Source organism: Mesoplodon mirus (assembly GCF_964341445.2).
Source record: "Mesoplodon mirus genome assembly, chromosome: 10".
Taxonomy (NCBI): Eukaryota; Metazoa; Chordata; class Mammalia; order Artiodactyla; family Ziphiidae; genus Mesoplodon; species Mesoplodon mirus.
The window spans coordinates 42,113,140-42,138,269 of NC_138986.1; the positions used below are offsets into that span (position 1 = coordinate 42,113,140).

Consider the following 25,130-nt stretch of genomic DNA (forward strand, 5'->3'; position numbering starts at 1 on the left):
GCGCAGGCTCAGCGGCCATGGCTCACGGGCCCAGCCGCTCCGCGGCATGTGGGATCCTCCCAGACCGGGGCACGAACCCGCGTCCCCTGCATCGGCAGGCGGACTCCCAACCACTGCGCCACCAGGGAAGCCCTGTATACATGTTTTAATGAATAAACTTATTAATGTGTTTGGCTTTTTTCAATCTGTCATCTTTTCTGTATAGTATTGGCATATAATTTTTAGTCACTTTAAAGTGTGCTGTTACTTAGAAGAAGAGCAAATGTTTTTGAAATTTTACCATTTTCTCACTTTTCCAGAAGACTCAAAAATAATCAAAGGATAAATAATTTCTAGACAGGAGGAAATTCATTGTTTTATGTAGGTCTGCCCTCTTGTGTCTGTACTAGGAAATCTTGATCTTATTTTATTTGGGGAAAGTCATTGAAAACAAGCTACAAAATCAAAACTGCTTATAATTAGATTGTTTTATGGTCATATCAATCATGAGCAGTTTCACTGAGTTCAAGAAGGTTCATTTTAATGTAGGTGATTTGCATTAAGTAAACATTTTGGACCAGATAAAATAAAAAAAGACAACATTAAACATTTAAGAATTAGTTCAGGGCTTCTCTGGTGACGCAGTGGTTGAGAGTCCGCCTGCCGATACAGGGGACACGGGTTCGTGCCCCGGTCCGGGAGGATCCCACATGCCGCGGAGCGGCTGGGCCCGTGAGCCATGGATGCTGAGCCTGCGCGTTGGGAGCCTGTGCTCCGCAACGGGAGAGGCCACAACAGTGAGAGGCCCGCGTACCGCAAAAAAAAAAAAAAAAAAAAAAAAAAAAAAGAATTAGTTCAATTTTGGTACCCTGTAAAGTAAGATTAGAGTTTATTCTACAGTAGAAAGTATTTGAGCATTTGGTATTTAAAAATGTTTAAATACATAGTTCATTATATCTTACTCTTTATACATCATGATAAACAGAATAAATAAGTTGCATTTAAAGAATGGGTTTTTGTTTTACAATATAATCTAAGGTACAGTATTCTGTAATCCTCAAGTATAAGGTTTTAATTTCTGTTAAAGGCAGAATGAAAAACAAAAAAATTCTTTATTTCTGTTTGACTTAGGAAAAACTCCATAACCTCACAGCTTATAGTTTGAAGTTGATTGATGTTGTAATGCGCAACATAATGAAAAGGATAGAATTTATTATTGCAAAATTTCCACTTATTTTTTAAGATCATTGCAGCTACTTACAGAACTTGGTTATTTTTTGCATGGGTTATTATTGACACCAGTGAAGTGAATGCATTACTTCTTGTTTATAAGCTCTTCTAGTTGATGTTAGGGATATCCAACCCACAGATGAGGTTTCACTCAAGAAATCCCTCTGTTAGTAAGAAACCCCTTTTCCCTCTGTTCTCAGATATCAGTGAACCAAAATTATCCCCCTTCCTATCTCCAGTACCCCTCAGGGATTCAGAAAAAACTTAAAAGCAATAAATATTTCCTTCACTATTTTCTTAGTAGCACTTGTGTTACAAACCAAGGTCAACACTGACTTTTCCAGTTCTTTTAGTAACCATATTTTGGCAAATCGTATAGGAAATTACATATTTTCTACTCCTTTAATAATTACTATATCGGTAGTATGTCTTGAACATAAGTTAAAATTACTGGATTGTGCAATATAGGTGTAAACCATTTTAGGCTTAATTTTAAACTGAGTCAATTTAAATTACCAAATTTTGGTGAATATATTTTCCAAACCAGTTTTTACTTCTATTGTTTAATGAGTTGTTGGAAGATATTTTTAAATGACTAGAGGGGAAACTGGAAATGTATTCAGCAAGAAGATCATTGTAGATTAGTATTGCTGGATCTATAATTTAGCGTAGTTGAGTGGCCTACCAAATATGTATTTACCATCTGGGTGATAGATTAAGGAAAATAGCTAAGCCCTATCATAAACAATAGTGGGATAAAAAGTTCATTTCAAAATTTAATCAAAGAATTTGTTAATTTTGGAGAGATAGTTAAACATTTTATTTTTTAATGCTTGAAATAATATTTTTTCTTTTATTCTGTTCCTTGCCTACATTGAGTGTGAGATTGGAACAGAAGACAACCTGTAAAATCATTCTAATGTCTTAAAATTTCATGATTCCAGAGATACAGTGTGGCAGTTATGTGCTCTAACTCAGATAATTAGCTATAGTGCCTTAAATTAAGGTTGATTCTGTTCTATTAGTGTATTAGTATTTATGACTAATCACAATGTCAGATGTTAAAGTAACCAACAGTTATTGTCTATTGATCATAAAGTCCTAGAGAGAACAGATTTACAGTTTACCTACATGTGCTAAAATTCTGTAATTCTTTGAAAAAATTAGTTAAATTTTACTTATGTAAGGGTATGGTCTTGGTTTTTTAACTTGATTTTCATAAACTTAAAATATTAGAGTAGTATACAAAAAACAATTTCTATTTTAGAATGTAGGTTCTGATAGAGTTACTACAAAGACTTCTGTATGATGATAGTAAAGATAACAGATGTTAGGGCTGTTTCAAATGATGACATTTCATTTGAATGATTATTTTGATATACTTGGTGCAGACCTGAAAAATACTTAATAAACATCAAAGAGGCTTTTACAGTACAGTATAAATTATATTTACCCCCAAAGAGTGAAGCTAATGCTTTATATATGAAGTGAACTTGTTAGCAGTGCAGTTTCAAAACTAAACCCCTAGTTCATCCTTAGGAAAGATTTGGGATAGAAACTTATAAGCTCTTTTGAGAAAATTAGCAGTTACATTATGCACACTTACATTATAGTCATTTTAAAGTTAATTTTTTAAAATAAAGCCCTTTTTATGTTTACAACATCCAGCAGATGAATACATTTGCTAACAATTTGTTTTGTTCCAAATCTTGACCTTTTCACAAAGAAATTCTTCTACTTAGGAAGTGGTCTCTTATATAGTATTGTTTTCCCTTCTTCATGGGATGATAGACTTTAAGCCGATGGTGATAAGTTGCAGCACTGGAGATTGCAGCAGAACTTCAGAGAAGCATCACGATGATGCAAATCAGCAAGAGACATATTAAGATGAGACAGAAATTGACAAATAGGTTCTGGAGATTTTGACGTGCGTGTTGAGGCACGTCAATGGTTGAAGCTCTTCTTATAGCAGAACGAGTGAGGTATTGGACTTTATCCATGACACCAGGAAGGCAGGAAGCCTGAAGTTTTAAACGGTCAAGAGAAAGATAAAAGCTGCCAGCCAAGTGTGAGATCACTGTCTTCTTTTAGGTTGCCTGGAATGTAAAAATAGAAAATGGATTAGCATAATATGTGTAACCTATCCTCTGAACAGGTAAAACACAGTTTTGCGTTAATCCCTCTTCCTCAACATTATTTGTATTTATGACATCAAATACCTCTGTAGTCTGTGTGTGTGTTGCTCTGTCTCTGTCAGTCTGTTTTGGTGATGGTCACCATGATGTCTTGTATTTGGGGTGTAATAACTTTAGTCTTTGCCTCCTCCTCTCAAAATGACTGGAAGTATAGTTTGGTTAGGGTGCAGCTTGTTTTGGGCTATTCCCTTGGGCAAAAGTTCTTACATATAGTTTATTTTTTTTAATTAATTTATTTATTTTTGGCTCTGTTGGGTCTTTTTTGCTGTGCGTGGGCTTTCTTTAGTTGCGGCGAGTGGGGGCTACTCTTTGTTGTGGTGTGTGGGCTTCTCATTGCGGTGCCTTCTCTTTTTTGCGGAGCACAGGCTCTAGGCGTGCGGACTGCAGTAGTTGTGGCACGTGGGCACAGTAGTTGTGGCTTGCGGGCTCAGTAGTTGTGGCTCGCAGGCTCTAGAGCGCAGGCTCAGTAGTTGTGGTGCACGGGCTTAGTTGCTCCGTGGCATGTGGGATCTTCCCAGACCAGGGCTCGAACCTGTGCCCCCTGCATTGGCAGGCAGGTTCTTAACCTCTGCACCACCGGGGAAGTCCTTACATATAGTTTTATTAAGGCTGTTTCTCTGTGAGCATAATTGTTGTGAACATTAGTATATTAATAGCTCCAGAGCAAGTCATATAATAAGAAATGCATGCACTAAATTATTCTCTGGATGTTGATTTCACTCTAGAATAAAATAGTTCAATGAGCGGTGTTTTACCAGAACTATAGATTCAAATGTTTCTCATTCCTTTTTATGATTTTATAGCTTTGTAGAATATGCTATTTTAAGTAACTTTTTAACAAGATGATATTAAGTACTGACGGCTGTCAAGACTCAGAAGGCATAGTAATAAAATTATCATTATCTCACTGTCTACCACAGACAGTTGCTATTTGCAAAGGACCTGAACTTAAGAACAGCGTTTCCATTTGTTTTCTTTCAGAGCTTCCACAAGCTATTCTGCCTAATTAATTAATTAGTTGCTGCCTAATCAATTATCTGTGCTAATTAATTAACAAAACAAAACTTAAAACAGATCATTGTAGAAAATTAGATATAGATTAAAAATTAGCTGTGAGTTAACTGCCCATAGATAATAGCTATTAACTTTTTGTGATATTTGTTGTCAATCAGGATACGTCTGTGTAAATTTTGAAATAAGAAAAATTAGAAATGGAATTAAAAAAAATAACCGTAATTAACTGCCAAAGATAATAGCAGTTAACATTTGTTGATATATCACTGCTAATCAAGATATTACTACCTTACCCCAGCTGCCTGATTTCATTTTCTCTCTAGTGGCTATAAACCCATCTCAACCTTCAGCTGTATTTCTGAGAGAGACTAGTGCTGAAGACAGCAGAGGGAAGAACTGAAAGAATGAGGAAGGAGAAGATATATATTAGGACTGATCAGTTAGAACTCCTCATTTATTGTTACAAAGAAACCATGTGGTATATGGTGGTTAGATTCTATATAATTTCAGCACTTCAACTTGGCTCTATTAATTTTTTTTAACATCTTTGTTGGAGTATAATTGCTTTACAACGGTGTGTTAGTTTCTGCTGTATAACAAAGTGAATCAGCTATACGTATACATATATCCCCATATGTCCTCCCTCTTGCATCTCCCTCCCACCTTCCCTATCCCACCGCCCTAGGTGGTCACAAAGCACTGAGCTGATCTCCCTGTGCTATGCAGCTGCTTCCCACTAGCTATCTATTTTACATTTGATAGTATATATATATATGTTTGAATTATGGGCTTTCATTTGGCTGAAGACTCTGGTCTCCTTCATAGTATTGGCCTATAGTGAGGAGATCCAAAAAACCAACTTAGGTCAAACTTCATTCTTTCAAAGAGTTGGTAACAAACTGTGTTTCTCTAGAGCATATATATATATATATATATATATATATATATATATATGTCTTTAGCATATATTCTTCATTCTCCAACACAAGTGGCTGTTACTTAATAGAAAATGACAGCATAAGCTTGGTATAAATTTAATTTAATTACTTTTTTTTAATTCCTCAGGTAAAATACTATAAAAATAAAGGGGTTTACTTTTGTTCCTTAAGAAGAAGCATCCTTTAAGTTGTTTTGGCTTATATTTGTTTATTACAGATATAGCGGATTTATACTGTTGGGTAATTGTGGAGAAGGTTTTCTTTCTTTATTATATAAATCTGACTAATCTCTTTATATAACAGTACAACTAAGAAGGTTGTAAAGAATTAGCATTGGTAATTCCTATTTAAACTTAATTTTTGTGAAGTTTCAGGACTTAAATGGTATAAAAGTTCTAAATTTTAAAATTATTGTGAGATATAACATGGAAAGGGAAGAACAGGCCAGTTATTCATCATGAAGCATATACAAGAGTCACTCCCTACCCTGACACTGGTGAGTGGTACTTGAGTCACATGAAACATGTCACCTTTCCATAAATACTCCATTCCCTTTTATGATTCTGTCCTTTGCACATGTTGTTCTGGCTCTGCCTGGAATGTCTTCCCTCCCCCTGCCTCTACCTTTGATTCTTTGCCAGGCAAACTTCAGTTAATCCTTAAGGCCCAGTTTAAATATCACTTCCTAATGAAACCTTCCATTACTCATTAAGGCAGAATTGGTTATCACCTCTGTTGGGTTTTAGTAGGGCTCTGGTATTACCTGTATCAAGATATGGCTATCGAGCTCTGCTGTAATTTTGATTTACATGCCTGTGCCCCCAAATAGAATTCTAGTTTGTGAGTATAAGAAATCACGTGTTTATTTTGTATTCTAGTACTTAGTGCAAAATTAGTACCATTTGAACAAGTCAGTGAAGTTGAACAAGGGTTTTTATGATTTACTTTAATATTTTTAGAAAATTATTAATGATCAAAGATAGTGCTGTGATTAACAGATTAACCATGTAGAAAATAGAATTTGATAAACACATAATCTCCAATATTCTTCTCAAGTCTCTTTCTTTTTGTTAGCCTGAACTGGGCTTTGTACAAGTGGGTATTTGGTGTTTGTGAAATACAAAGAGGTGTGCCCTAAATAGATGAGCTATCTAATGATGAATATACAATGAATAGATTTTAAAGATGATCTCATAATACTTCAGCCAACTATGGTTGGAAAAGGATAGTTTGTTCCTGGAGACAAATTGATTATAAAGGAGACAACCAAAGATAGTCTTACTTCTTGTCAAACTTAGAAATATGTTATAATTCTAAAGTGATTTGTAGTCACTTTATAACCTTATGCTAAAACCAAAACAGATCTACTTTACATGCTGAAGTGTTAGCTATCTGCATGCAACTTATTGGGCTCAATTTATTTTACAGTGATACAATCTGAAATGTGTTGAGTCCTAATTCTGCTGAACTTCCAAAATCTGTATGATAATAATTAAGCCAAAATTCATCCCTACAAGATGGGGCTTCCAGTCATATGTTGAGAATTGAAAAACCATGTGTGGGAACAGCACAGTCCTATTTTTAGAGTTGTCTGTGACCTTCACTACATCATAATTTATGGCATGGTTGTCAGGTGTTTATCTTTTTTTTTTTTTCCTCCTCTGTGGTCACGACCATCCTATGAGTTTAGAATTCCTGCAGTCTTTTTTTTTCTTCTCTTTCTTAGAGCAAAGCTGTTAATGCAGTAGTATTTGGTGGAGAGCCTAGAAAAATAGTTTCACTGTATTTTCATTTAATTTAATCTTTTAGAGCATTCTTTTGGGATAGTCAGAAATAGATTGTGTTGGGGTACTCTGAACTTACATCTGGCCTAAACAGCCAAGGAGACTGAAATTAGCTCTACCCCCCCCCAACACTCCCCCCAGGGAGGGCTTTTTAAAAGGATGACAATTATGTAAATTAAGTGTTTAGTACAAGAGGAGTAAGGATACTTTGAAAATTAATTCACCATCCGGGCCCTAGTATCAGAATATTGAAAGTATGAAAGATGCTTTGATAGGAATTTGGTTGTAGATGTGCCAGATCCCTGTCTCTTGAGTTACATGTAAGAGGCAGAAAAGTACCCACAGAGTATCTTGTATGTTCTGTGGGCACTGTGATTATTCTAATTTTTGGACGGATGGGAAGAATAACCCTTTACTGTTCTTTGTAGGATTTATAAAGCCTTTGCTTGTCCACTTTTCCTCTTTTGCTCAAAAAGATGAAATTGGGAAGTAAATACAGTCAAGTTCAAGATAGTATTCTGTTTTTTTGAAGTGGAAGAAGGAGAGACCAAACTACAGGCAACTCTAATCCTTCAACAGGTATCATGTGCCATGTTAGGCAACATTTTGGGTGCAAGGTACCTTGTCAGCTTCTGCAGTAGTTCTCACTTTGTCTGCACTGATTTCTATTTCTTAAGGTAACATCAGATGCATTCTTGTGCAAAAGGAACCTCAGTAGACTTTTGCAGACTTTTGGTGTCTGCTTTATGACTTGCTAGACAATTGATACCTTAACGATGTTGTATACGCTGAGCAGTAATCCCCACGTGTAATTTAAGCACTTTCAGTGCTTTGCAGAACTTACTGAACTTCAGTTTTTTTTCAGTACTCCCTCTGCTGAAACCATCAATTCCTTAGATTCTTTATTTGTGGTATTCAGAATTTTGCCTTCCTTTAATTTTTATCTGCTTGTTTATGCTTTCAGTAAAGTAAACATGGACATATTTTGCTAGTAAATTCAAGTAATACACATCTAAGACTACAGTCTGACAGATAATTTTTTGAAAAATTTTTCCCATTAGATTTGTTCAGAAGATTAGAATTCTCTATAGATTTGAGTTACAGGACTTGTCTATATTAGGATTATTGGGGGGGGGCGTTATTTTTTCCTACTCTTTGCTGTCATTTTCGCAGATAATCCTGAAGCGATTGTGTATGCATCTTTTTTGTTGTGGTTGTTGAATTAAATCAGGACAGTTCATCATTAGATTTGTCATCAATCTGTTGGCATCCAAAAGTTCACTTTGGTAGAATCATTTTCCTTTTGAGATTGCCTAATGCTAATAAACTTGGAAGTTATTTTGTGTCAGCAACTTTCCAGAGCTTTGTTGGTCCACACTGGCTATTTGAAAGAATCTTCAAGCTGCTTCTGCCTGGTTATGAGAAGAATTGTGTAAACATATAAAAATCAACATATTCTCAACCCCTAAATTGACCCCATAATGAATTGTTGCCCTGAGTTCAAAGCTCTGCCTTTAGGAAAATTCATTAAACAGCAGCATACAGATTTTCTCTTTGAAATTGGCACACTGCTGTTGCTAGTCTGTAGACTTGTCTTTATTGTCTGTTTATTATGCTAAGATTAATTTATTTGCAATTAAAATATTCTTTTTAACCTTCAGATTCTTCTTTGGGGGGAAAAGCATGTGAGGAGGAAGTGTAGAGGAAGTTTTAAGGAAAATGAATGCCAGTTAAATATATCCCCACTAATGTGGGTAAGTTGGCCTCCCCTCTCTCCCTGTTTTGGAAAGACCTGAAGGTGAAATACATTTTAGAAAGCACTAGAGGTCCTCAGTTGACTACAAGTTTACTGGGGTGGAGCTGTACCCCCAGGCCTCATTTTCTTGTGTTTCTCTGGTAATACATGCTTCAGAATTATGTAGGGTAAGAACATTGATGTACTGTTTCTGGAACTGTTCAAAGAGACTACATATTATCTGATTTAGGTCACTGTAATTTAGAAACATCACTTCCTTGATTTCTAACCTTTAGGTTTTCTTCTTTGCTGGTGTGATCAGTACTGTGTTAACAGTTTAGATGAAAGTTAGTGATTTTCATAGCATAAATAAAGCAAGATTGCTCTATTCAAGCACTTCAGAACAAATGAGGTTAAATATTTTAAATGGTAGAATGTGAGGAGGTCAGAAATGAAACTGAGGAAAGCCAAGGATTTAATATGGAACTGGAATAAAATACGAAAGTGTGTTTTTTTGTTTATGCAAGTATTCTCCTATCTCCAATTAATTAGTGAGATTAAGAAACAGTACATAACAAAATGTAATTTTTTTGAAAGTTTTGAGGAGAAATTAACCTGAATTTTAGGTATCAAAGCTAAAGATTAAAGACATGAGTATTTTAGCAATGAAACAAATTAAATAAAAAGAAACTTTAATTTGTGCATGTTATTGTTCTTTAAAATCTGTGCAGTTAGAGTTTTGTCTTCCAGGGTATATTGCTTAATAACTGAGGACATCTATAACTTTCTTATATTCCTGGCTTTGAAAGTGATCAGGAGAATATTATAAGGCTATTAAGGACATCATACCTCATGCATAAATTTAACTTTAAATGAAATGTGGAGTGGTTTTAAATTAAGATAGAAGTTTGTATCCCCTAACTTTGCCTTTTAGAGTGCCATTTGAGGACTTGAAATTTATTTTGTTTTGCCAATGTCATGATTTATTTTTAAGCCATGTTGATCAGTGGATGAGATGTGTGTGTGGTTTAGAGTCATAAAATCTTGGCTCTTGTCAAGGCTCCACCATTTCCTAGCTCTGTGACCTTGGGCAGTTCACCTTTTTGCATCTGTTCCTAAACTATAAAATAGAGATGGAGTGTCAAACATATAGGGATTTAAGAGGATCAAATGAAATATTTGTATATGGTGCATTTAGAAAATTGTTCAAGAATAAAGAAGGAAGTTTTAGTTGCCCTCTTTATTTCTAGGATTGGTAATAAATATACAGTCTAATTTAGGTACTCTAATTTTTACATTTAATTTTTACTTAAAACTTTAATACATGACACAGTTAATATTTTACCTAATACATTTAATACATTAAAATTTTAATTCTTCTGGGGAACTATTTTGTTTATGTAAATATTCTATCTCCAATTAATTAGTGAGATTAAGAAATAATATCAGTAAGTAACGAAATGCAGTTTTTTCTGGAATATTATTTTTCTTTATGTCCACTGAAATACTGTTAAAATAATTTTGATACTTGAGTTTTAGGAAATGATAGTGACGTGACTCCTCTTAGTTAGACAGAGTACTCTAGCTCTTTCATGTGTTTTTAAGACTTAATCAATTTTTCATAATTTAAACATCTTTCACATTTCTTCCATTTTATTTCATCAGACACTTTTTTGTTTTCTTTTAAACACTTGGTCTTAAACCACATGAAACAAAGACAGTACTTAAATTTCACCTTATGAAAGAGATGAACTAGTTGGGACATTATGTCTGGCACTAGGGCATTATGTTTCAAATGTGAATAACAGTCACTGTAACTGTAATTTCCGTTAACCTGGACACACGAAGGATAACTTTAATAGCAGAATTTCTGCTCTTTCTAGAAATTAACTTCGTGGAGCAGTATGTGATGTGAAATTTTGGTACTATAAAAGAATTCATGAACATCTCATTTGACGTGTGAGAATGTAATTTGATAGATATTTGAGTAAAAATGCATAAATCTGCATAGAAAACACCTGCACTGAGTGACTCTTGTGTAATATCAAAGGAAAAACATTTTATGAATATGAAGATGTACTTAGAGGCAGTTAGGGTGCCTCAGTGGTAGACAAAAATTAGAAATGCTTTTGCATGCCTCAAGGAAAGCTGCTTAAGGAATTATACAAAGTTCTTATCTATAAAAAGCAGTAGAGTTAACATGTCATAAGAACTTAGAATTCTAGAGGTAAATTCTATTTTGACATATATATAAAAATAAAAATAATGAAATAAAATCAATGTAGTATCCTTTATGCCCTGACTGAAAGTTAAGAATGAAAACACATTTCATATATTAAATTGAGGATAAAGAGTAGAGTAGAATTTAAACAGAAGTTATAAAATTTATGGTGGCATCTCCATTCCTGGGCATTTTTTCATCCTCCTCCCCACCTTCCAAATACAAGAGAGGAAACTGAAGAACACTAGAGGATAGTAACTTGATAAACGTATATTCATTAATAGCAGAAGAAACATTCATTTGATCAAATTCACTCAAATGAGATACTTAGGAATATTTGTGCTACCAAAATAACGTCTCTTTGTTTTTAAAATAAAGAAATTAATGCTCTGTAACTTTAGAAAGAATTTTACATGTTTTTGACAAGTGTTTTGAAATGTCCAAACTTGTTATTTATGATATAATATTGAATTTAATATAAATAACTCAATTTATTAAAAGCTTGGATTTTTTAATAGAAGTTGACTGGACTTAGTTCGTGCTATATGTTCTTAAACTCCACTTCCTTAATATTCCCTGTAAAGAATCATAATGATAATATTGGAGTAGTCATGCCAGTAACACAACTGTTCTTAGTATTCCGGATGTAAGCACACAGCTCAGTCCTACCCTACTTCTCAGCAGAGTAACACATAACAAAATGAAACCATATTTTTGCATGGAGAAATCAAATCACCACTAGTACCAAACGTGGTAACATGATTGAAAGATATTTTAATTGGCAGAAATTTACTTTTGAAGAGCAAAATAAAAGTGAAGGTTAAATTAAAATGACAAACCAACAACCAGGACCAAAGGTGAATGCTATCTTTATCATTTCTGGGTTAAGTCTTATTCTTACTATCACTGAATGGAGAAGCATTTATTTAGAAATTAAGCTTTATGTCAGTCAGACATGTTATTATCTAACTTTGAACTGAAGTTTATAAAATATGATTAACTTTTTAAAAAGTTCAGTGAGTTTGAGTTACAGAAAGTAAGAATTGCCATAATCAGTGAAATCTGTTTCTTACCTTGGCTGCTGTGATGATCACAATATAGATTATTGTAAGTTGTATGAAGTATTATCCGGCGTTTAGCTGGAAAGTTTTCTGACTGTTACCAGAGTTATGGGAACAATTGAAGTAGGTGGAGGAGAAAAAGTGTTCTAGGGAGGTCTTATGATGTCACACAGGAATTCTGAAGTTATGATTGGTTAGCCATAGTCTTATCACAACCAAACTTTTTAGAATGTCATTTATCTTAACCTTAGGTATGGAAAGGTCATTAACACTTTGTGCCTTTTGTTCTTTATTTTAAAAAGTATATGGGAGATAAGTGAAAAAGTAAGTTCAGCATGGTAGAAAGCTCTTTTTTAAAGGTTCATGCATCTTCAGGCTTAGAAGTAATTGTAAACTGAGGGTGATAATGTTGAAGAACTAAAATAAAGTAATAGGAATTTTAATAGAATGAGAATAATAATACTGGCTTAAGCCAAACAACTTTCACTGAGTTTGTTGTTGCTGTTGCTTTAATACTGCAGCTTCATAATGTTAGCTTCTATCAAGACAATAATTAAACATTGTCACAGACTCAAATTTTATACCTTTTCCTGACTTATTTTCTTCTTTTCTCATACCTACGTGTGTATGGGGGAGAGAGTATGTGTGAGAAAGCCAGGCTGAGAAATCTGATTTTGGTTTAAAAAATTTTGTGTTTTCTCAGTTAGGGCTTTAACAACATTTTTATGGATAGTAATTCTCATTTGAACTGATAGATATCACCCCAAGAAAAGTTGCTGTTTACACATTTAAGTACTTAGGATTTTTTAACAGCTACATTAAATTACCATAAAATCTTACTAAAATTCTAATAAGCTGACAGTATCAAGAGTAACTTTCTAGCAAAAAATAATCACAAATCATTAATCAGTGGCATCCTAGTTAGTGATATTTTATTGATAATAGGTGTGCATGTGTTTGGAAATTTAGTACTTCTGAAAGGGTGTGCCTCATTTAATGCAGTAGTGGTTTTCCTGAAAATTACTGTGTAAATGAAATTTTAGTAAATGGAATGATGTTTTGAACTTCCGAGAACAGAAAAGGATTCCTTTGACAAGCCAGGCATCATTTTCCTGTTTTTTCTAATTTTTTTGTTTATATATTAGATTTACTTAAATCACCACACCTCCAGATTCTAATTCTTAAATCTCGACTGTAATTCTGGAGAAACTACTTGTTATTTTTAATTTTTAAAATACTTATAGCAGAGTGAACTCAGTCTGCTTCACTTTCTTATGGGTAACTAAAATCTTCTGCAGCAGCTGCTTATGTGTCCTTAAATGGAGATGATTTTGGCTTCTTCCAAAGAAAGATAAATCCTTTGCTAGAACAAATCTCTTGTTATTTAAAGAATCAACTAAAACTATCAGAGAAATAACATTCAGCAAAGCCCCTCTGTAAACATTGCTAAGGGAACATTTTACAACTTAAAAGTAAAACCCCAAATTAAATAAATTGCATGAATGTTTGACAGTTTGCTCAGTGCTCTTCAAGCATTTTTTCTTTCAATCATTACATAATGAGGATCTCTTATTATTACCAATTGCCAATGATTACTGAAATACAAAACCTAGGGCCTTGAAATATAACCCTAAAGTGGTTTACAGTAATTTGTCAAAGATGACATAGCTGCTAAGGGACAGGCTGAGGGTTCAAATCCAGATCTGTTTAGTTATAATTCTCTGATAGGTTGGCATGTTGTGTGGGGGGAAAGTCATAATCTGGACATGGATTTCAGAGAGTAGTATACGTCAACTAAGGAATTTTAAATGGAGATAGCTGAACTACTGAAAACTCAAACTGTTTTTAGAAAGTCTGCTTTAAGTTCACCTACACACTCATTTGAAAGTGAAGCTTAGGGGATAGATCATTGTAGTTGCACCTCTAGTTCGAAGAAAATAGAATTAGTAATACTTGGTTGTATGAGAAACCGCCATAGACCAAATAAAATATGGCCTGGATATTTCACATGTTGGCAGATTTGCTTAAAAGCATATATAGGTGGGCACACACACCCTTAGAAGGCTACTAACAAACTGTGTGTTAGAGTTGGAAAATGGAGATAAAAATTTACTTTTCAGATTGGTACAAGGGCGGGGAGCTTCTGTGTTTACCTTTTTCATTTTGGTTAGCTGCTGCTGCTGCTGCTGAGGGTGATGATCGTTATTATTACTCCGGCTGGAGCTCTAGGAAGCGTTACACCTTCGTTTTAGGCTGATTGCCTAAACAGAAAGTTGCTTACTAGGAGCATTGGTGAGCTACAGTATAGTCAGTAGATTGTTCCTCAGAAATTCCACAATGAGGGGCTGGAAAGTGTTTTTAGAGGCGCTTTGTCAGAATCTTCATTTAGAGTCAGACTATAGTATGAATCCATTTTTGGTCGCATGACCTCATACAAACTTGTCTAAGCTGCCTTATCTGTGGACTGGGTTTGTTGTGAGGATTTAATGAGAAGAAGTATGTATAATGACTATTAGAGATCTTGCAACACAGTGTCCATTTAGTGTTAGCACTTATTTTCCTTTTGAAGATGATTCTTAATCTGCAGTCCATGGGTAGAGTTCAGTGCCCTTTGAACTTGGATAGGAAAAATGTTAGACATCTTTATTTTTACTAAACTCTAAATGAGATTTAGCATTTCTTCAGTTTTGACTGTAGGCCACAAACTGCAGAAGTATTAGCAGTATGTTTGACTGTCACCGTTAGCAATCTTAGATAATTTCATATAGTATAGTTGTTGCAGATAGCTTGAAATACTGCTTACATTCATACCACTTGAAATTACAAAATTAGACCTGCCTGTAAATATATTGTTATTTAGTGCATTAATAAAGAAGCATAACAGAAATGGAAAATAAAAGAAAAGCAGAAATATTACAACACAAATTTGTTTCTTTTTAAAATATTTATTTCAGTGTAATTTATTTCCTTTGTAATCCTATGTATCTCACTTAATTTTTTTTAAGTTTTATTTTATTTTTTGATATGGACCATTTTTAAAGTCCTTATTGAATTTGTTACGGTACTGCTTCTGCTTTACGTTTTGGTTTTTTGGCTGTGAGGCATGTGGGATCTTAGCTCCCCAACCAGAGATCAAACCCGCACCCACTGCATTGGAAGATGAAATCTTAACCACTGGACCTCCAGGGAAGTCCCTAAAGTTTTATTTTAGAACAGTTCTAAATTTACAGACTTATTGCAAATATAGAGAGCTCCTGTATACCCCATACCCAGTGTCCCCGGTTGTTAATATATCCTACATGAGTATGGTACATTTCTCACAGCGGTTATACCAGTGTTGATACTAAAGCCCATACTTTATTCAGATTTTCTGTTTCCCCTGGTGTTCCTTTTCTTTTCCAGGATTCTTTCCAGGACACCAGATTACATTTAGTAGTCGTGCCTCCTTTGGTCCACTTGGTTGTGACCGTTTCTTACAGGATGTCCACAGTTGGGATTCGTCTGATGTTTCTCTCATGGTTAGGGCTGGTTAATGTGTTTTGTTTTTTTTTTTCGGTATGCGGGCCTCTCACTGTTGTGGCCTCTCCCGTTGCGGAGCACAGGCTCCGGACGCGCAGGCCCAGCGGCCATGGCTCACGGGCCCAGCCGCTCCGCGGCATATGGGATCCTCCCAGACCGGGGCACGAACCCGTATCCCCTGCATCGGCAGGCGGACTCTCAACCACTGTGCCACCAGGGAGGCCCTGGTTAATGTGTTTTTGAGAAGAAGATCAGAGAGGTAAAGTGCCATTTTCATCACATATCAAGTGTACATACTATCAGCATGACTTACCGATGTCGTTAACCTTGATCACCTGGCTGAAGTGAAGTATTCGTCAAGTTTCTGCATGGTAAAGTTACTCTTTTCCCTCTCCCTCCTTACTGTACTCTCCAGAAGAAAGTTACTATGCACAGCCCACCATTACGCTTCACTACCTTAAGAGTGGAGTGTCTATAAAAATTACTTGGCATCCTATGTATTTTATGATATAAAAACATTGAGAACAGGTCAGTAGGCTTTAGCTGTCTGCCAAAAAATGTCCATGGCACAAAAAATTAAGAAGTCCTGTGCTGGGGGTTGTTTCTGTCGTAGTATGGGGCAGCCCTTTTTGGAAAGAAGACTGAGTTCTCAAACAGGCTAAATTCCAGACCTCCTAGTTTGCTTTTTTAGGCCCTGCTTTTCTAGCTTTGTCTCGTATCACATTCCCTTGTATCCTGTGCTGTGGCCCTGTACAGCTGCCTGTGGCTTTTTGAACAGGCTGTTGTTCTATTTTAAGCCTCCTCACTTTTTGTAGGAATGTCCTCCTTACTAACCTTTATTCCCATTAAAGTGCTAGTTTCAATTTATGTCTTCTGTGCAGCCCTCTCTTTCTTATGATATATACTTTTGCATGTTACCCCTATTTCTCATTTTATTGTGTTTATTAGTGTATCTGCCTAGACTAGATTCCAAGCTACTTGAGAACTATCCAATAACTCATATTTATACCCTCTTTATTCCTTATAGTATAGAACCTGGCTTATAGCAATTCTTAAATATTGGCTGAATGGATGATTGGATGAGTGAGTGAATAAAGGGGGAACTAGGAAAGATTGCAAGGTGGTAGTGAGTGAGTGATTCTGCAGAAGTAAGTGTTAGAGACAGTTAAAAACTTCTCACTTTTAAAGCTCATCATGGGGGAGGAGGAGAATAATTGGAAGAGATTGGGGATAAGAGTACAGTAACTGAGAAAATAAACTTTCTTGTCATTTAAAGATGATGTAAATATATTTGTAAAGACTGAAGGAAGGTGGAACCATAAGCCCATGCTTCCTGAATTGAGCCTCTAAATTTTTTAAAAAAATTTTTGTTTTCTTTGCTCATTGGATTCATAATAATTCATGTTACTTTATATACTCTTAATATTGCAAGACCTGTTTTTATTTATGTAATTATTTAGTTTTTATTTTATTTTAATACTGGAAATAAAAAGCACCTCTAAGATTACCACCTGAACATAAGCTGGGATGTTAATAACTTATATCTAACCACATGGTCTTGCCATGTTCCCCCTATCTTCCCCACCCAAGTAAATAATTATTCTGATTCCTGGGTTAATTCCTTTACATTTGTTTTTATAGTTTTGTGGCATTTTAAATTATGTATTCCTTAAAAGTTCTTGTAATTTTACTTAACTCTATGTAAAGGAAATTATGATGTATAAAATTCTTTTACGCGGAGTATTTAAACTTCAAGTTGTAGTGGTACGTCAGAAGCAAAAGAAGCTTCAAGATAGACCTTTTTGTTTTTCTGGAAACTTTTGACAAAAAGATGATTTAAGTGGTGACAGAATTAAAGCATTTTAATACTTAAATATATAATACAGTAAAATGCAAGCTGTGAATAAATTTTTGTGATACTTCAAAGATAGGGAGCTTTTTAAGGTTAGACCCCCTAGACTCCCAAGGATTTTACCTAACTCTTAAGGGTTCTGTTCTATTAAAAGTTTGAGAACTACTGCCTTAAAATTTAAAGCTACCTAAAGAAGGATTCGTTGAAAAAAACATCTAAGAGCAAAAATGATGAGACTAGTAGTCTGAGACTTAGGGGATGGGGAAGTGCCTAAGGTAATAGAGAAGAGAGAATAGGAGTTATTCATCAAGTCATGGGTAAAAAAGACCAATAATAAAGTAACTTATAAAACTTGAAATCATTTAGGGGAGGTAGATTCACTTTTAAAATTGACTTGTCAGATACTTGAAGGCTCAGGCATTTTATTTTCTTTCCTTATTAAATATCCCAGTTAGCAATGGGGAAGTTTGACATCAAGAGAAGCCAGTTAGTTTAAGGGAGGGGCTTGTCATGTAGGTTTACACAATTTGGGGGAAATGTACAAAATACACTCGATAAGTGATGGGAAGAAATGCTATAGCATGTTCTGCGGCTTTTTAAGGAACTTGTCTATCGGTAAACAAGTAATATACAGGTGAAACATTTAACATTTGGAAGTTAACCACTATTGCAAGATAACACTAGGAGGTCAAGAAAATTCAGGATCGAGAGTCAAATTAGCACATGTAGTAAGAAGCAATATGATTTCTAAGAGAACTACATATTTTATACAAAAGAAGCTGGCAGAACTGAAGCCAAAATAAGAAATGGAAAATCTCTCTCTCTCTCTCTCTCTCTCTCTCTCTCTCTCTCTCTCTCTCTCTCTCTCTCTCTCTCTCTCTCACACACACACACACACACACACACAACCAATTTAACAACAAAAAACAACCCTCAGGTCTCCAGATACTTGCTTCAGAACTCTGTAGACCATGATGCTGTTCCTTTGTTAGGAAGATTCTAATCCACTTCAATGATGTGTAGTCCCACCCCGTCCATTATATTCATTATCTTTGTGCTTGGCATCCCAGCAGCTGAGCTCCTTGCATTCCCAATATTTATGGTGGCATCATTATTTATTTTGTCATCCAAAATGGAAATTTGAGACTCATCCTTCTTTCTGTCTTCTCCCAGACTCTGGTCCACTAAGAAATCAAATGCAGATTGCCAGTTAGAAATCTGTGTTCCCATAGCCTCATCAGCTCTCCTCTGAACTTTTTTTACATATACCTTCTGTCTTGAGCCTCTCCTGTTCTTTACCCTGATATCCAACTTGCCTTCTCAAGGGTAAATTTGGTTCTCACACGCTGAGAACTTTTCTTTATTATCACCATGTCCCTCAAGATTAAAAACCCAAAATTTCCAGCACTGCATACAGAGGCTTTTCCTAATCTGGTGTTGTCATCTATTCCCACCATATTTGACAACTCTGCCATTTGTGTGTGTTATTTCTTCTATCTGGAATCTATTCCTTACTTTCTTGTTCCTTTGGAATGCCTTTATTATTCAAAAATAGGTAGGGAGAAGGGTGTTTTGTTTGTTCTTAATTTTTAATTGCATAAGTAATAAGTGAATATCTCTTAGCAATTCAGGAAACTCAGATAAAGCAGAAGTTAGAGGGGGACTTTATACATTTTGTAGGTATTTATTTTTTCTTTACCATAAATTTCATGAATAGGGACTGATTTATTTTTTCTTTACTCCTCACACTGCTACTCCCTTGGAAGTTAAGGTTAATGGATATTTTGAATGTTACTTTGCCATTACAAGTGAGCTTGTAAAAGGATAAGTTAAAGGAAGGTATAGAATACAAATGCAACTGACCAACTGACCCTTGAATTTTCAGCATAGATGCATTCTTGAAAAGGTTATGTAAAATGGATTTTGATATGTAAAATTCATGTTTATCTTATAAAGCAAGCGATGTCCCAGTGGAAAAGATTAATAAGCCCAATTTTCTAATATGCAGACATTATAACTTTTTATCAGCAGTTTAATGTACTGCGAGTTGTACATTGTTTTGCTATATCTCAGTAATCTGTACTTCCTCCTTAACCCATCTCCAAATTAAAAGCTTATATAGCTCACCTAAAGGATGTGAACATATCATCATCTGGGGTTTTCATTTGCCCTTGAGTTGGTCAAAGGTGGTGAGTAGGTTCCAGGACCAGCCCTTAGCATTAAGATCAAGAGCATACTTTTGGCAAAGTTTATCAGGCTGCCCTGTTAATGTGTTCATTTTTATAGGTTTATTGCTTAGTTAGGGCCATGGATAGCTGAAGAGTTGATTGTTGACTCCAGCATAATATGTTGATTTTTAAAATCTAACTTAAAAACATAAAATATCTAAAAATTGAGTATTTGGATCATTATGAATCTGTGTATTGAATGTTTGAGAATCAGAAAATGCTCTTGTGACTTTACACCTACAAAATAGAAACACAGTATGGTCACTGAAGAGTTTCTTTCAAAGGTATCTCTAAAATGCAAACTAAAATTAAATTAGTTATGTAGATTACTCAGAGATTTCCTGGGTCTGAAAGAAATGAGGCTGAACCTCAAGAGCTGGAAAGCATGATTTTTATTCAAATGTAAGTTTGTGGATTGATCTTTGAGCTCTAATCTTTAGAGTGTATACATTTTATTATGTATATCATTGCTATAAAAATGATAGTAGAGATTTTTAAGTAATGGTAATTTCAGGGATGGTAGACTTTTGTAGATTGTAAATTTTTAGATTGCTTAATATTTAGCAAATATTGTCAGGTTCTGTGCTGAGTACCAGGAGTTATAAAAGAATAAGGCCAAGCTTATCGTGATGCAGACTAAACTGGGAAAGGAACCACTGCCGTAAGTACTGTCATACGTACTGTCACTCTAATTACAATACCTGTCTGTGCTGTTCAAAATAAGTTTGGATTTCTTTGAAGGCTGAGAAATATACTTCAGGGATTGGTGTTAGTCATTGTCTTTTTGTTAACTGTGTGCTATGGGCTAGGGATGAACTAGACTCTGGGCATTACAAAAAAAAAATCTCTAACATTTCTGGTGCTTATACTTTTTAGTGAAATATGTGAAGGGATGTTTAAATTGAACAGCAATCAAGTTGCCCCTCTAAACTCCTCTCAACAATTTTACCCTGAGAAGATTACGCATTGTTGACTCTTGAAATATTTTTTTAAAAAACAGTGATTTTAACATATTGAAGAATGAAGTATTTAATGGCCCATAATTACACTGTCCGAAAAGAAGTAAGTAGTACATGTATGGTAAGCAAAGTCAGTTAATCCCAACTGATATAAAGTAAAAGCCTCCTCCCTCTCTGCTCACAAAATAACCATCATTAATAATTCCTTTTGTATACTTTGAGAAAAATCCTTTCATACATTTTAAAAATAATGTAGGCAGTGCTTTGGTCCCCAAACACATGTATTATTATATATTTTTCTTTTATCTCTCAATAATACACTATGATAAAAAACTTGATAAAACGTATTTTGGTAATCTGCTTTTAAAAATAAGTGAAATATGTTAGCGCTTATGCTACAGCTCCGTTTTAGTAGAATCTGGTTCTGTAGTCTGGTACATTTGTTATCCTTAAGTAATTATACAAAACCTTTGGAAAATGCTACGTTCTGTTTGTTTATAAGTAAAATCTATGATTAAATTTGAAGACTTAAACACACTCCACCACCCCCAATCTTCTAATTGATTTCTTAGGGAAAATGATTTGTTTCTCAATCTTGGATATATCATTTACCCGCTTCACTTTTGCATTATAACTGTAATGAGATCATGTTTCATGCATAGATCATTCCTTTGTTGGCATTTTTAGAAAACATGCTCATGCTAACACAGATTAGACATAAACCAGATTGATTTTTGAGAGGAAAAATGTCCCTTCCTCCAAAAGAAAATAGTTACATTAATAGTAACTTAGTTGTTTAGCATGGTAGAAATCACTAATATGCTTAGGGTTCTCTTTATTTTCATGTACATGTATTTTTAAGATATAAAATGTAGGTATATATTCCTCTCATCAGTTTCTTTTTATCATTTTTTTAGGGTCTTTTACCCTTGAAGTAACTTGATATATTTGCATTGTTATTTCAATAAAGCATATTAGGATGGCAAAAATAGCATTATAGAGTTAGTTATAAAGACAAATTGAAGAACTAATGAGATCATTAAAAACTCAGTTCCTTCTTTAATTTAAATTTCAAGAGTTAAGATGCATACTTCTGTTTATAATTAGTCACTCTGATGAAGAGATTATGGATAGAATTTTTTATATGATTTGTTTTTATTTTGTTAGAGAAATATGTAGTAATACATTCCATAAATAATTACATGGACTTAGTTTAGATACAGATTATTTTTATTAAATGCACATTCTTTTAGTAATAATATATTGTAAGATACAGATTTTATTTTAATGACAGTTCTTTCAGTAATTATATAGTCCGTGTTTTTCCTTCTCATTGAATAAAAACTCTAAACTCTGTGTAATTTGTAATTTATTTTCATCTTCATTATTGAGATTTGTGAACTTACTTCTGGGTGAGGTGTCCTGATCCTTTTACCAAAAAGCGCTCATAGAGTATCTCTTCAGATAGACTATTCCAGGAAAGAGAGGAAGATCTGCTGTGTTATTTGACATGTTGTGAGTGATGAATGAGCTAAGGAACAAAAGCAAATGAAAGAGAGATAACAAACTTGAAGAACTGCAGAGGCTGTATTCTAGTTAAGTGTGGCAGCACTAGATTATCTAAATTTAACAGTATTTGTCCAGGCTGAAGCCAAAGAATTTGGAACTATTTTCAGATGCAAACAGTGAGCTTATTTTAGAAGCATGTTTGACCATTACATGACATATTTTGGCAACTTTTCATAGCATCTGGGTCTCATCTAAATAGATATATTTGGGATTGTTGTAGATGCTTGTTTTCCCTATTCAGTTATGAGAGTGGAATTTGCTGTTTACAATAAGAGGTGCCAATATATGTATTATATCTCTGGGTGGTTGGGCTCTAGATGCAGAAGAGTTATGGTAGTCTCCTGGCTAGACTATTTGGCTAGTCTACTGTTTTCTCCTCTAAACCACCATTGCAGCAATGTATCGTGCATTTTTAGGTAAAACATCTAAATGAGGAGTTCCCTTCCCTCCCTGAGTTTGGTAACTACCAAATATGTATAAAAAATGTTTACTTGTAAAAGTTGTCCTTGTTTTGCTGTACAGATTTTGAAATATTCATTACTTTGATGATGTCCTTTCTGTTCCGTGCTTGAAGTTGGCTCACAGTTATATGCCTTTATAATTATCTTTTAGATTTCATGTTCATATCTAGTTACAGTTTTATTATTCACAAGCTATAAATATAAATTATATATTCATATGTTTAAATTATATTCTCCTTGATTACTTATATTGGTTATGGTCAAGTAGAAACATGACTGATGACTTGAAATTCTGCCACAAAATGGTATTCCTCTCATGACCAGTTATGATTTTATTGAATAGAAATTCCTAATTGCTTTCTAACTACTTGGGATAAAAATGTGTTACTAATGGTTATAGGGGAGAAGTTATTTGAATATGAAATACTTTCTTCTTTTTCATATTTGGAAGCAGCATTGTCCCATCTTAATAGAAGGCTTCTTTGTTCTTCTTAAGTATTGACAACTCTTAAGAACCAGCTTGTAATTGTTATAGGGGAGGACAAATAATTTCCCCTCTACCATTCTTAGTTCTTAGCTGAGACTGCTGTAATAAAAGATAGATTACAAGAAAAAAACAAATAGAAGTTTATTAACCTATGTACCTTGTGTACAAATGGAAGATCCTCAGGGAAAAATGAGGAACTCAGAGAGGTGGCTTTAGAATTCATGATTAAATACCACTCAATTCAGGAAAAGCAGAGGAGGGATGCAGGCCTCTCAGGGGAGAATAGATGATTTTTAGGAGAGTTGAATAGGCCCTTAGAAGAATAGATAGGAGAGTTGATAACCTCCTGTGGGAAGGTTTGTCTGGGTGCAATGTCTGCTTCTTGTCTCCTTTCCTGTGATAAGAGCCAATCCTTCCTGATTGATGAAACTCCCAGGGAGGGGATTTATGACAGTTGAGTTCCTTTGGGAGGATCTGTCTTTAGGCAGAGAGTGGAGTTCAGAAAAAGCCTCTCCCTGCGTTTGCTCGTTTTCAAGTGCCTACAGCTCAAAATAATTAATATGTCATTAATTATGGTGGCGTGTCCTGAACTCCTACAGTCGTATTTTGGGGTAGCATATTGTGCTACCCTTCATTTCCAACTCTGTTTTTGCATTCTTGGTGTACAGTATTTACTTCATCTGGTCATTTATCTCTCAATTATTTGCCTATGTAGGATAGCACCATAGTGATGAATAGATAGGAAATTATAGCCAAGATAGTGCATTGTATCATCTACAGAGCATCTTTGAGTACTTACATATTCTCCCCCAGCAGGCAAGGCCTTCATTTCCCCTCAGTCCTACTTTGAGGTAGAGAGAAAAATAAAGTCTAGGCCCATGGCTAGTATATATTTTGTTTTTGTTGAGTTAGTATTGCATTTTGTGGATGTAGCACAGTTTGTTTATCCATTTATCAGTTAATGGTTTGTTCCAGTTTTGGGTGATTAAACATTTGCCTTCAGGTTTTTGTAGACATACATTTTCACTTCTTTTGATTAGATAACAAATTCAATTCCCCATTTAATCAGCTTTGCCCCTTCGGAAGTTAATTGACCAAATGAAATAAGTCAGAGAAAGAAAAATACTGTATGATGTCACTTATATGTGGCATCTAAAAATGCCAAACTCATAGAAACAGAAACTAGAATGGTGGTTACCAGAGGGTAGGGGTTAGGGAAATGGGGAGATGTTGGTCAAAGGGTACAAACTTCCAATTTGCTATAAATTATAATAAAAATAAAATTTCATCAATTTCTTTTCTGTATATCTTTAGATATACAGAAACAATGCTGTAGCATTGTTTATATAGTATGCAAAATCATAAAGGTACAGTAGCTGCCTTGCTATTTGAGATGTCACAATATGATTTTAATAACTCTTGCTAGGTAATTCAAATTGTGTTCTATAACTTCATTTAGTATAGCATGCCCTATGGCCTCAATACAAAAGCCTTAAAAGGTAACATGTTTCCATAATTGTCACTTTCAGTGATAGGCAGATATAAACAGGTTTTTAAAATTACGTGTAACTCCACCTGCAGCATTAGGTTGTGTGTCAGGATTCATTCTCCTTTTTAAACTACTTCTATGAATCAGGATTGAAGTTTCGTAGGAAGACTGCCATGCTGCTGATTTGGTAATTGTTTATTGCATCTTAATTACAGAGAAAGGCTTCCTTTCCTTTCTTCCTGTTTGCTCAGTTTTATGGGTCAGTTTTTGTTTTCTAAAGGGTTTAGGTTAAGGGAGCTACCAATCAGAAGAATAAAGTTTCATGTTTTGTTTTACTATATTCACTGGATGTATCTGGCAAGTACTTCAGCAGTCCATCCTGTCAGTGACTCAGGTGCTATAAACCAAG

At 34.7% G+C, this 25,130-nt stretch overlaps 2 protein-coding genes across 3 annotated transcripts in view; one reads left to right on the plus strand and one right to left on the minus strand.

Moving 5' to 3' along the window:
- The window catches only part of CEP85L (centrosomal protein 85L), a 154,820-nt gene that overhangs the window by 53,975 nt on the left and 75,715 nt on the right, over positions 1–25,130 (plus strand). The window lies entirely within an intron of this gene.
- Positions 546–12,254, minus strand: PLN (phospholamban). Its single transcript, XM_082633277.1, has 2 exons — positions 12,170–12,254; positions 546–3,305 (listed from the first exon to the last, which is right to left on the minus strand). The coding sequence occupies exon 2, from the start codon at positions 3,207–3,209 to the stop codon at positions 3,051–3,053; it is 159 nt and encodes a 52-aa protein (XP_082489403.1). The 5' UTR covers positions 3,210–3,305; positions 12,170–12,254; the 3' UTR covers positions 546–3,050.

Bases quoted from the DNA above. Each gene is read 5' to 3' on its own strand.
- PLN (XM_082633277.1), bottom strand. From the start codon at position 3,209: ATGGATAAAGTCCAATACCTCACTCGTTCTGCTATAAGAAGAGCTTCA.